General features: G+C 42.6%; 1 protein-coding gene across 5 annotated transcripts in view; it reads left to right on the top strand.

The window, feature by feature from the left end:
* Positions 1–124: 124 nt before the first annotated feature.
* PDE5A (phosphodiesterase 5A) overlaps positions 125–12581 on the top strand; it is a 134064-nt gene continuing 121607 nt past the window's right edge. For 2 of the 5 annotated variants that reach the window (XM_025466019.3, XM_025466015.3), the window contains exon 1: positions 126–311. In XM_025466019.3, coding sequence (XP_025321804.1) covers positions 190–311 — 122 coding nt within the window. In that variant the 5' untranslated portion in view covers positions 126–189. Of the gene's footprint in view, positions 312–753; positions 889–1411; positions 1574–12581 lie in introns of those variants that run through there. The other 3 variants (XM_025466020.3, XM_025466018.3, XM_025466017.3) reach the window with 3 other exon arrangements.

The raw sequence follows: 12581 nt of genomic DNA, 5'->3' as shown, positions 1-12581 counted from the left end.
GGGGAGGCCCGGGAGAGGCGGGGCGCGGCCAGCGGCTGGCTCGGGGCGGAGCAGCGCCGGCGACAGCCCCCGGGCCTGGAGCGCAGCGGAGGGGGAGGGTCTCGCGGCCGAGCTCTCTTCTTCGGGGGAGGGACCCCAGCCGGCGTGCACAGCGGCGGGAGCCAGCTGCCGAGTCGCCGCCCGTGGGTCATGGAGCGGGGCAGCCCCGGCGCCGGGGCGGCGCGGCTGCCGCGGGACCAGGACTCCGTGGAAGCGTGGCTGGATGATCACCGGGACTTCACCTTCTCTTACTTTGTTAAGAAAGCCACCAGGTAAGGAGGGGGCCCCGGAGGACGCGCCCGGGCGCGGAGAGTGACCCGGGGGCGCAGCTCGCCCCCTTCCTGAACCTCCTCCCTTCCTTCACCCTTAAATGAGCCCTGTTCCCAGGCTCTTTGCTTTCGGAGGAGGGCTTTGGTCCCGCTGGGGCAGAGAGACCGCGACTCCGTGGCCGGTACAGTCGAGACGCCCAGCGTGGGGTCCATCCAACTTGCTCACAAAGTTCAGATACGACCGTGTACACGCCGGACCCCCTCCCTCGCCCCGCCCCCCGCCCCCACCCCCCGGCTGCCGTGGCGATCCCCGAGGGCAAGATTGTTCGCAGACACCCGCCTCGCCTTCGGAGGCCTTCCCCGGGCCCCCCTAGCCTCCGGGGCCCCCTCAATCTTTGCGCCCCCAAACCGCGTTGGAGCCCCTCCCTGCAGCTCCTCCGGGAGCACCATTTCCAGCCCGGTCGCAGCGGCTCCGCTCCGCCCCCGGCCCCCTCGCCCGGCCCTCGCGGGGCGGGGAAGCGGGGGGTGGGGTGAGAGCGCGAGGAGCCCCACGGCAGCACCATGCCGGAGCCCTCCCGGAGTGAGTGCGGTCGCCTCTCGCCCCCCGCAGTCCCTCCCGGGCTCGCGCGCTTCCTTCCACTCTCCGGCTGCGCCCAGGGCTCCGCGGCGCGCTCGGAGGCGCGGGGGAGGGCGGCGGCGGCGGCCGGCGGGGGGCTGGCGGGTCCGGGCCTGGCCGAGCCCGAGGCCGGCTCCTCCCGGTCGGAGCCCAGCGCCGGGGCGGCGGCGGCGGCGGCGGAGGGCGGGGAGGAGGCCCCCGGGGAGCGCCGCGCGCGCGTGGGAAACGCTCGCCGCTGCGCCGGGAGGGATTGGGGCTGGGGCGGCGGCGGGCGGAGGCGGGGCGCGGCGTCCCCGCAGCCCGAGGAGCGGCCGGGCGGGCTCCGGGGCGCACCGGCTGCAGGCGGCGGCCGTCGGGGGCGACGCGCGCCGGGCGGGGCTGCTGGGGCGGCCCCGGGATCCCCCCGCCGCCGCCGCGCGGGCTCGGCTGTGCCGGGCGCTCCCCGCCAGGGGGCGGCGCAGGGCGGGGCTGCGGCGGGCGGTGGGGTCAGTGAGCCGGCGGGCAAGCGGGCTTCAGGGGCCGCCTCACCTGGGCTGGTCGGCGCCCCCGGCGCCCCCGGCGCGCCCGGAGCCCAGGGCCTGCGGAGGCCGCGGGGGCTGCGCCCCCAACGTTCTGTGCTCGCTATGTTGCCCTTTGGACACCAAAGAAGGTAGTTCCCCGAGCATCCCCCCGCTTCCCACTTCCCTTGGGGGCGCGGGGCTGGGTGCGGGGTGGGGGCGTCGGGGTCACGGCGGGGGTGGGGGGCTTCCCTGGAAACGGACTGTCTGATAGGCTTCTCCGCCTTTATTGTCTTCCGGTGCAGTAGTACTTTGGGATCTTAGAAGCGGCTCGTTTGTTTTTTCACAAAAGGCTGTTTCTCCTAAGGAGTTGGTGTCGCTGTCATCGCTGTCGGGCTTTGGGGACAGAGCCGTTGACTTAGGGCAAATCTGATCTCCAGGGCTTCGTTACTCCGCCCTCCTTGCAAAGCGTCCTTGCCCGCCTTGGCAGTCTTCCTTCAAAAGTCCTGAACCTGGAGCCACCAGAGGATGAACCCCCGGAGAGAGGGTGCTGTGTGCGCGCAGGACGCTGGTGTGCGCGTTCGGGCCGGGGCGCTCGGGCACCGGGACCCGGAATTCTTGCCTGCTGCGGGCCCGCGGGCCCCAGGGCTCACCTGCCACTCCGAGGCCATCTGTCCCCGGTTCCCTTTCCCCCTGGCCCACTTCCCCCTCCCTGCCTCATTGAATGGGGAGTGGGCAGGAGAACTGGGCTGATTTTTTTTTTTTTTTCACTGTGTCAGGGTGTTCTTTGGAGGTGTTCTGTAGGCAGGTTATTAATAGTTGAAAGAAAAAAGTGACGGGTCTTACATAAATCAGCATAAATGTCCTCTTCTTTTTCCCCCCTCTCTCCCTTTAAAGATAGGCACTTAGGATAGCTTGGTGGTCGGTGTTAAATAGTCGTACACAAGAATGCTTCTCTCAGAGCCTGCCAAAACTTTGCTAGTAACTTTTCATTGGAAAACAAATGGAAAGAGTTAAATTTACTTTGTTTTCCGCATTACTTTTTCTCCCAAGTAGCATAGAATTAAAATTCTAATTTCTCAGAGTTACGCTGCTCAGTGTAAAATTTAGGTCATCTGAAACTATATAAAGACTTTTTTTTTAGCGATGGTTATTATAGTTGTTGACAATAGACTGACTACCTTCTTTGAAACGTATGTGTGTATTATATATCCATCTGTAAGATTTCATGGTGAGTAAAAGTCAGAAAATGAAAGTGTAAAATATTTAAAGAGGAGTACAAGCCATTCATTTTAAGAGTTATAAAGCGCTGAAAGCTGTCAGTTTAAAGATTATAATCTGAGAGCTTGTGTGTAGTCAGGGGTTCTGGTTCGGGCTTATATTTGGTGGCATTAACTGGAGATTTAAGAGAGATTAGACAGTAGTTGATTCTAAAAATTCCAAATTTCTAAACCCAGTGTGATTCATATGGTTGTGGTAAAAACTTATTGCAGACATTTTGACTTTAGAGCTAGGATTTTTTTTTTTTTTTTAAACTAGAGGCTCACATTACTTTGCTTTTTTCCCTTTTGTTACACTCTAAGTGTAAAATGAGTCTGTGATTCAGGACCCCGTGAAGCAGATCGTTCTGTAGAAACATTTAACATTTTTAATTTTTTTTTAACATTTTTAAAATTTAAAATAAATTTGGATTCACTTAGATTGGGCATCTGTGCCTGTAAACAGGCATGTTGATGGAATATTTCTACCTTATTTGATTTAATTGTTGTCATTTGACATTCATGCGTGCTTTTTTATCCTCTCCCCAGACTGAATGATCTGTACTCAGAAGTAGTCCCTGAACAGGATGAAGGTTTCTGGCATTCCTAAATTCTCATTTAAATACCTGTGAAAATTGGTTGATCTTGAAAGGAGTTCTGCTGCTATATTACATTGTTATAACTTATCTTCAAACACAGAGCTAAGCAGCTGGTTAAAGGCTACAAGCTTGGGGCATAGATGCTTTTTAGGAATCGCAGCCTCTTTATGTGAATTTGAGTGTCAATTGAAGAATTCATAACATAATCTATAGGCAGAAAAATTATTTTGAGACTTGTAAACTACAACGTATGGAAAATCCCACCCTCCCTGTTCTACCCGCCTGAAATATTATGTTAATTAAGGGCTCTAATCTTCATGCATTTGCAAATGAAGGCTTCCGGTGCCAGTGCCACTTTAACAGCTGTTCTTGACATATTAAAATAATGTTACTTTTCATTATTTACTAATCTTTTCTGCCACAGAGGGTGATGTTTTAGATCATTTGGTATTGTAGGAGTATCGTGATTGACTTTTTATTGCTTTGTTTTGTACTAGGCAAAAGCTTGAGAATATTTGGCATTTAATGGAAATAGGAGTTACTAAGTGAGGACAAGTTTTTATGACCGCTTGGATCAAAGTCCAGAAACAGAAGTTTTACACTTCCATGTAGCTTTCAGCGATAGACTTTTTATTTGACACTGCAAAACTGTGCTGAATTAGTTGGCATTCCCGGTCCTGTGTTTGGGATTTTTTTCGCTTCTTTTCTTTTTTTCTCTCTTTGTTTCTCTCATATTTTTTCTCATCTCTAAAAGCTGTAATATTCTTATTTGCAAGACAGTTCTATTAAAATCAGATGATAGATATCAAATAAATATTGCCATCCACTTTTAAAAAATACTGTTTCTGTGATTATATAGGAATATAATTCCAATTTTCAGATAAATGATTTGTTAGGCATATTTTATTAAGTTGTCACTAGTGTTGAAGATAATAAAACTCTGTGGTTATTGACTCAGTCTGACTTCAGTCTTATTTATAATAATTTTATGGTGGTAATTCTGATGCGGTAATGACCTTTTCTTTTTGTAAGGTCCTTTTGTAACAGCGTTCATATAGCCAGCTTTAAGCTGTTCTTTAGTACTCACCTCAAGATGTGCAGTTTTTAGCTATTTGAATATGTTGTGCAACAAAATTTTCTTTTTAGTAATTCCACCTAAATATTTAAAATATCCGAAACTGGTTTTTAAGTTTTAAAGGTAGAGTTTGTACCTTCATCCTTATCTGAATACAGAGAACGTTTCCTAAGGTTTGAAACACAAATTAACTTAGGACTTTGCTTGAACTTCCTAGTGCATTTTAATAATGCTCAAGAAAGATTTCTTCTGTAGTTGAAAAGGCTACACAGAACTGTTTGGTGTTTATTAGTTTATCCCCCAAACATTTTTCAACCTAATAATTTATGAAACCTGTAACTGTTATGTCGAATTACATGTGTTCTTTGTTCTCAGAGCTGATTGTAGGATGACAGCCTCTTCCTAGCGGGAAAGTCTTTCATAAGGACCACAGGGCAATTAAATAAATCACTGAGTTGATTGATCGTGGAGGGTTCAAAACGACTAATTTTGAATTTAGGATGCAGTCTAGTTACTGACTTTGCAGGACTTCCTATGAAATTAGTTTAGCTGGACAGATGCGGATTCAGTTGACCAGTGTTTACAGCTGATTGATGTGGTCGTGGTGATATCTGTTTTATCAGGTTCTGAGTAAAAAGCGCCTGTGAGCTACATACCTAGGAATAAAAATTGAAGGAAGGCTTTCCAATATAGGAGTCATTCATTTGATATTTAGCTCTGTAATCTTATTTGCCGACTTGGTATTCCCACTTAATTTGAATTATTTATTTATTTTTTTACTATGTAAGTGCTTTATTCATTTTCTCTAACTGGTAGAAATTTACGCTTACTGCCAAGCAAATGTTTAAAGCAGGTAAAGCAAACTGAGTATTGAGTTCTTAGGAGTCATTTTGATAAGTATTCTAAAAACCTTTTAAGAAGCTCTTAAGGATATCTATTTATTTCTCTGGTTTGTAGTTTGTACTGAACATGCTTTTTAAAGTGTTATGTGCCATTGGTAGCTTCTGTTTTCCTCAAGACTTTTCCTCTGATTCTGAATTGTAAAGTCAACCTTTTGCAAATTACCTTTTCTGAATAATTTTATTAAATCTAAACTTGGGAGAGAAAAGATCCTCTTCTAGTATCATATCTCTAGTGATAACTATAAAAATTAGCCACCATTATTTCTACTCTCTGTACGTATACTGAGGTATAAGAAAAGATCCTGATCTTTTAATCTGATGAAATAGTTAAAACACACACACACACAGAATTTTTGCACTTTAGAGTTAGAGAGGATCATGTAATCCGGTGTTTCTCAGACTTAAGTAGTGTTCCCCTGCTAAAGACAGTCTTATTCATCTCTAGTATATTAGTTAGAAAGTGTTTGGTCATAAGTAACATAAACCCTACTTGGATGCATATAAAATTGACTTACATAATTCAGTGCCTGGAGATTGGTTAGGTTATGAAATTGAGTTGATCAAATATTGTCAAGATTCTGTTTGTCTGTATGTCTGTTTAATCTGTTTGTCCTTCCTTCAGTCCATCCATTCATCTCTTCTTCCTTCTTTCTTTCCTTCATCCATCTACCCTTCCATTTTTTGGCCTTATGCTGTGTTGGCTTTATTCTGTATGTTTTCTTTATAGGCTAGAAGCTTTCTCGGTGCAGCTTTCTGTGGGTCTTAAAATTCTGATACTAGAGAAAAACCTTGTTATTTGTGTCAGTCCTCTCAAAATTACTCTGGCCCTGCTTGGGTCATGTGCCAGCTCTGGACCAATCACTGTGTCCAGAAGAATAGGTTTATCCAAGGGGTGGGTAAGCCACAATGTGAAATGCCTTTGGGGGAGAGGGAATTTCCTAAAAGAAAGCGATGTAGACACACCAAGAAGTTCCAGATACCTACCATCTAGTGCCGGGCTTCCTTTTATTTAATATTAGTTAAATGTGGAATTCTTAAGAGCTGGTATAATGCTGCCATAATTACAGCATTTTTCCAATTGTAATACCAAAATAAATTTATGAGTTAATTATGAACTAAAATGGTACAACTCCAGCCAGATACAAGTTGACAGTATTTATTAAATCACCTTTTTAGAGTGAATATGGCCCTGACTGCCCAGTAAAGGGTCTGGTGAGGTCAGCTCACCTTTGCTGCAGTTGCCTTAATGATGATTGACTTCTTCCCCTGGGTCTGCTCAGTCAGGAAGCTTTTATTCCAATAGCACGGCATACCAACTTTTGGGTTTTCCTTGGTTTGAAAGCATATTTGCATATCAAATTGGTCTCTTTTTAAATTTTCTCTTTGTCCTGGAACCACTAAGCTGCAGTGTGGTTGTGAACACAAATATAAACCTGACTGCCAAAATTGCAGGACAGTGCTTGATTCCAAGGTGGTCATCCCAGTATTTTAAAGTATACTTCTTTCTCCTCCTCCTCCTCCTCCTCCTCCGCCTCTTCCTCCTCCCTCTCCTCCTCCTCCTCCTCCTTCTTCTTCTTCTTCTTCTTCTTCTTCTTCTTCTTCTTCTTCTTCTTCTTCTTCTTCTCTTTTTTCTTTTAATTATCATCAGTGTGAAAACACAAAATTTAAGACATTTTCATAGAAAAATTACAGATCTCCAAAACACACTTGTTTGGGGTCCCTCCAATTGGAAAGTGCCAGTCCAGCGCAGTCTTTCCCATATCTCAGCTGGAAAACAAATCAGTTTACATATTTACAGCATAGACTTCAGTGACTATGTTTTCTTTCAGAGATAAGTAGGTTTTCCTTTAAGGAATATTTTTCACACGTGATTGTGAGTGCATGGAAATTTACAGAACATGTCTCTTTCAACTCTCAGTCAAATGTGAATGTAAAACCATATGAAGCAGTTCTGCATTTTATTTGTATTGGGACCCAGTTAGCTTCTCAGATGTTTTCATAGCTGGAGAAAACTTGGAAATACTAAATAAGTTTAGGCAGAGCGTTCATGTCCTTTCCATGCCAGATCCAAGAGAACTAATCACTAACATCGGAGTAGAGGTTATTTGAGGATATCACTTGGAGGTGCTCCAAATCTCCCCAGCTTCATTTAATAGCCTATTATAGTGTAGTCATCTTTTCTTTATCTAAACCAGTACTCCTCAAAGGGGATGCTGTGGGGGTACCTGGGTGGTCCAGTTGGTTAAGTGTCCAGCTCTTAATTTTGGCTCTGGTCATGACCTCAGGGTTGTGAGATCAAGCCCCACCTTGGACTCCATCCTGGGCATGGACCCTGCTTAAGATTCTCTGTCTCCCTTTATTCCCTCCCCAGCTTCTCTCTCTCTCTCCCTCTCAAAAAGAAAAGGTGACGGATGCTATTGGCATTCGATGTTGGCTTTTTTATGTTGTTGTGAGAGACTGTACAACACATTGCAGGATATTTAACATCCCAAGGCCCCAGACACTAATTGCCAGAGCACCCCCATCATACTGACCCACGTTTCCAAATGCCCCCAAGGGCATACATTAGGTACATCTTGGTTAGAAGCCACTGTTCTGAAATCTTTCATATTGATTTCTACTGATTAATACTGCGTAAGGGCCCCAGATAGGACAAATCTTAGCTTCAAACCCTGGAGCTATCTCTTTCAAAGGGTATGACCTTAGGTGCTTCATTTGCCTTCTCTGTAAAATGGGGATAGCATTTACTTTGTAGGGTTCTTAAGAAATTTAAAGGAAATAACACATTTTCTTCTCTCTCTTAGAGTGAATTTCAGTAGTTTACTCTTATCTTGAGAATCATCAGCACCTTAAATATAATCACAGACTGATAGTTATTCCTTTATTCTGGTAAGTGGGAATTAGAACAAATGAATGGTGATTTTAGATTTTAAGAGTCCTTATTTTTTACATGAATATTAATTAATGATTTGAACAGAACCATTTGTGGATTCTGTGAGGTACTGGAAAAGGAAGTGGAATGAGAGCCCAGACCTCCCAGTGTTGTCCCCAACTTTGGGATTGGCCCAAATTAATAACCCTCAGCTTTAAAGTGAGAGGGGGTAGAGAATCAAAGCAGAGACATTCATTAGTGAGCTTAAAAATCTCAGCTCTAAGCATTCTTCTTTTTTTAAGTTTATTTGAGAGAGAGAGAGAGAGTGCATGCAAACAAAAACATACAAGCAGGGGGAACTGCAGAAGGAGGAGGGAGAAGCTGACTCTCCCCTGAGCAGGGAGCCCGATGCCCATGGTTCCTTGCTCTATCTCAGGACCCTGAGATCATGACTTGAGCCAGAGGCAGATGCTTAACCGACTGAGCCAACCAGGTGCCCCAGCTCTAAGCATTCTTGATTCTCACAAGGAGAGCAGAGTATCAGATTCTCAGATTCAATAGTTTCCTTCTTTAACTACTTTCCAAATATATGAGTAGTGGATGCAGGTCAAATCATTCAAACAGTGTAACTCAAACTATAAAATTAGGATCTAAGAGCAGGAAAAATATCTAATGTTATATTTATTTTATGTGAATTATTTTTGTGTTTTTCCTGCAGATCATCTTAGCAGATTTCCGTGTAAGTTTTTAACCATCCTTTCCAGACAGGAAATTAGTATACTTTTTGTAATTTGGTTTTAAAGTGATTAATTCACATGACTTATGGAAAAAAGCACTGGAGAGAAAGAACAAGGAATGACGCTTTAATAGTAATCTTAAAACTTGGGAATATGTTGTGTTTTGTGGATTACTCAGGGCCTGCAACTTTTTACTCTACTTGTCTGAAGCATCCTGCGAATATCCCCAAATATTACTGCTCAAAAACCTGGTGCATAGCCCTCCTGGAGGCCCAAGCTGCAGCATACTTAGAGAATTTCCTCAGTTGAGCCCCTGGGGTAAGAGCTAAAACAGACCAACTTTAGTTTCCAAATCTGTATCAGAGTGTTAAAGTATTATGTTGTCTAGTACTAAAAACCATTCTGCAATTTAGAATTATGATTATTGTGAAATATTGCAATGGTTTTCATTATAGATAGTTATGTATTTTCTCACATTTGTTGTGAGTTTTATCTTTGATATTTTGAAAAATAAGGCCCCCCCAAATCTATAACTTATTTTTGCAAAAAAATTAATTTTTAGGTAGTAATGGAAAAACAAGATATGTTCTTACATTTATTTTTCTCAACTAAATATTCAGCTCTTTATTTTTATATATTATTCAGAAAATTACATCATATATAGTGTAGTTATTAGTCTAGGGAGTCTTAATGATTTTTCAGTTCTAATTTGAGAGAATACAAGCATTGAAAAGACCATTTTTTTCCTCTAAGTGTTTCTGTAGAGATATTAGTGCTTTTAAACCAGGAGCTTAAGCAGCAGCAGTGGCCAACATCTAGTTGTTCTGTACAAGCCTCTTGAATAATTTTTATTTTTACAAGAAATCACTTTTGAAGGTATACTCCATTTAATAATGTTTGATTAACTGAAAAATAATAGCTATCATGTATTAAAGACTGTATTAGGCATAGACTTTGTTCAGTCTCTATGCTGTCATTTTATATGCATTATTTTCTTTAATTTTTAAAAATGATTTATTTATTTATTTTAGAGATTGAGAGAGAGAGTCCAGGAGCATGGGGAGGGAGCAGAGGGAGAGGGAAAGAAAATTCTCCAGCAGACTCCCCCCTGAGCTTGGAGCCTGACTGGAGGCTCCATCCCTGAGCTGAAATCAAGAGTCAGCTGCTTAACAGACAGAGCCACCTGGGTGCCTCTCCTTTTATTTTCTTAAGAATCCTAGGAGGGTTTATGTCATTATCTCCATTCATTATATGGAGATTCCAGTCTTGGAATCTAATGTCCCTAAGGTTCCACTCTTGGAAAGAAGTAGCTCTGGGGTTGAAGCTTAAGTCTGCCCCACCTAGGGTCCTTATCCACCAAGATCTACCTAAATTTAGTGTCAGTGTTAAAGGAAGCAAAGCAAAAGCTCATAGATTTAATATCATATGGACTCTTAACTCAGGAAGAGAGGCAGGTTTCTCCTAGGGCCATTTATGTGCATCCACGTTAATAAATGATGTGCCTAGAGACTTTGCCCAAGTGGGTTTAATTTCCGTATATAATTTTAGAGTATAAAAGGTGGAAACTCTCAAATGACATTTTAAAATAGAATGGCTGAGTATTTAGGTACTAGGCCATCACAATTATATTTTTAGTATTAGAACACAAATACCTGAAGTACAGTATATTTTCAAAGAATTTTTATCCTTTGATAACATTGTTTTAGACAAGAGTACAAAACACATTAAACCAGTTGCTCTACAATTAGGTTTCATCTAATGGTATTTTTAACTTATGAGAGTTACCGTGTTTATATCACAATTTTACTTTGCCTTGTAAATTTTTCTTCTTTTTTCCTTAGTTTCTTAGATGCCAAGAAATAATTCTATAAAACCTAGACAAAGCATTTTAATCATTTTCCCTTTCAAGGTATCTGGAATATTAAATACATATTTTAAAGCATTCCCGTCTTTTCCAAGATTCATTTTATAAGATGAGTGAGCACTTCAGCTTTTGTAGAAAGTAAATTTATTGTTACATGAAGTCCTTATGGACCCAGTTATCTGTGTGTGTGTGTGTGTGTGTGTGTGTGTGTGTGTGTTGCTGACCATATTTGAAATCCTATGTAACAGTTTACATCCCTCTGTCCTGTCAGTAAGTTGTGTATTTCCTACTTAATATTTTTAGTTAGAAGGCATTTGGAGGAAACTGTGAGATGTCTAGATTAGTGGAAAATTTCTAGAACACAAACTATAAATTGTAATTTTCTTTCTGTAATATGTTTCTAATAATCTTGAGTGAAAATGAGGAATTGCAAAAGGTGGAAAAGTTTTGATTCTTAACAGAGTACATGCTTTACAGTTACCTTTCATTTTTTTTTCAGTGAGGATTACTGATCAACTTATAATGGTTTAAGAAGAAGATGAAGATACAAACTTAAACCTATTTAAATATCCATCAAAGGGTACAACTAGATTTGAACCATTAAATTAAGTCATTAAGTTAGTTGACTCTATCATTTTAAGAATGATACACTTTTCAGCTACTTAAACATATAAGTACATAGGGTTCACCCATGTTTATAGTTTTAAGGAAATAAACTGTTACAACTATTGTAAAAAGCAATGATAATTCACCTTCTAAGCCTTGCCCTACCCCCAATTTTTTTGATCTTTTTTATCACGAATGAATGAATTTGGTCATCCCTCTGTGACTAAAGATGCAAAATGTCCAACTAGAAATATCCAGCTCAGCCTTTTCCTGCAGCAGCTGCTAGAAACCTGGTTTCCTGGCTTTTTGAGTGCATGAACTCATTTAATTTGTAGGGCGGGCCAGCCCAAGAGGCTCAGCGGTTTAGCGCCGCCTTTGGCCCAGGGCCTGATCTTGGAGAGGAGGGATCCAGTCCCGCCTCGGGCTCCCCGCATGGGGCCTGCTTCTCCCTCTCTCTCTCTCTGTCTCTCCCACTCCTCTCTCTCTCTCTCTCTCTCTCTCTCTCTCTCTCTCTCTCTCTCTCTCTCGGTCTCTCATAAATAAATACAAGTCTTTTAAAAAGTAGGGCGCTCCACCTACTTTGTAACACCATTTTGAAGGGTGCAGTGCTGGTAGTGTTAAAAAGAACTTCAGTGAAATCAAAATATGTTAAACATTAAACATAAACATAGATTTATGACACTGATTTTTATATCAAATTGCCATCTCTTGCGTAGTTTGGGCTGGAAGAGTCTTCCCTAAAGTAGAATATCAAGGTAATAAACTTCTGATTGGATCCACTATTTGAAAAGATTTGAAATTCAAAATTCAGGTCACGTTTATGACAATTCATGTCAAGTTTTTGACACCTGCCATTTGGCTTTATTTCTTATTATTTACTTAATATCAATCCTTGGGGCTCTTTGCTCAGTGTGGGAAAGGATCCCTTTGGGAGCCGGAGCAGCATATAAGGTATGAACAAGTTTGAAACTACAGATGGTGATCACATTGCGTTACCTGAGAGGAATAACTCCCAACAATGATTTTGGTACCCTTCAGGGTTTCTCTAGTTATTTTAAGACATATTGTAAAAGTTAAAAACAAACACAAAACTAAATTTAATTTACCCATTTTAAAAAGGTGTGTAATACAACTCATTTATGAGGTAAGAAATTCTTTGTGTCATAAAATAAGGAAGGTACAAGTGACTGGAGGATAATGAGATGCATTTGGGTAAGAAGAGAGGGAATGATTTGAATGGGCTGTT

This window comes from Canis lupus, chromosome 32 (assembly GCF_003254725.2).
Source record: "Canis lupus dingo isolate Sandy chromosome 32, ASM325472v2, whole genome shotgun sequence".
In the NCBI taxonomy this organism is placed as follows: Eukaryota; Metazoa; Chordata; class Mammalia; order Carnivora; family Canidae; genus Canis; species Canis lupus.
The sequence above is the reverse complement of the archived record's forward strand: the minus strand, read 5'-3'. Positions and strand labels throughout refer to the sequence as shown.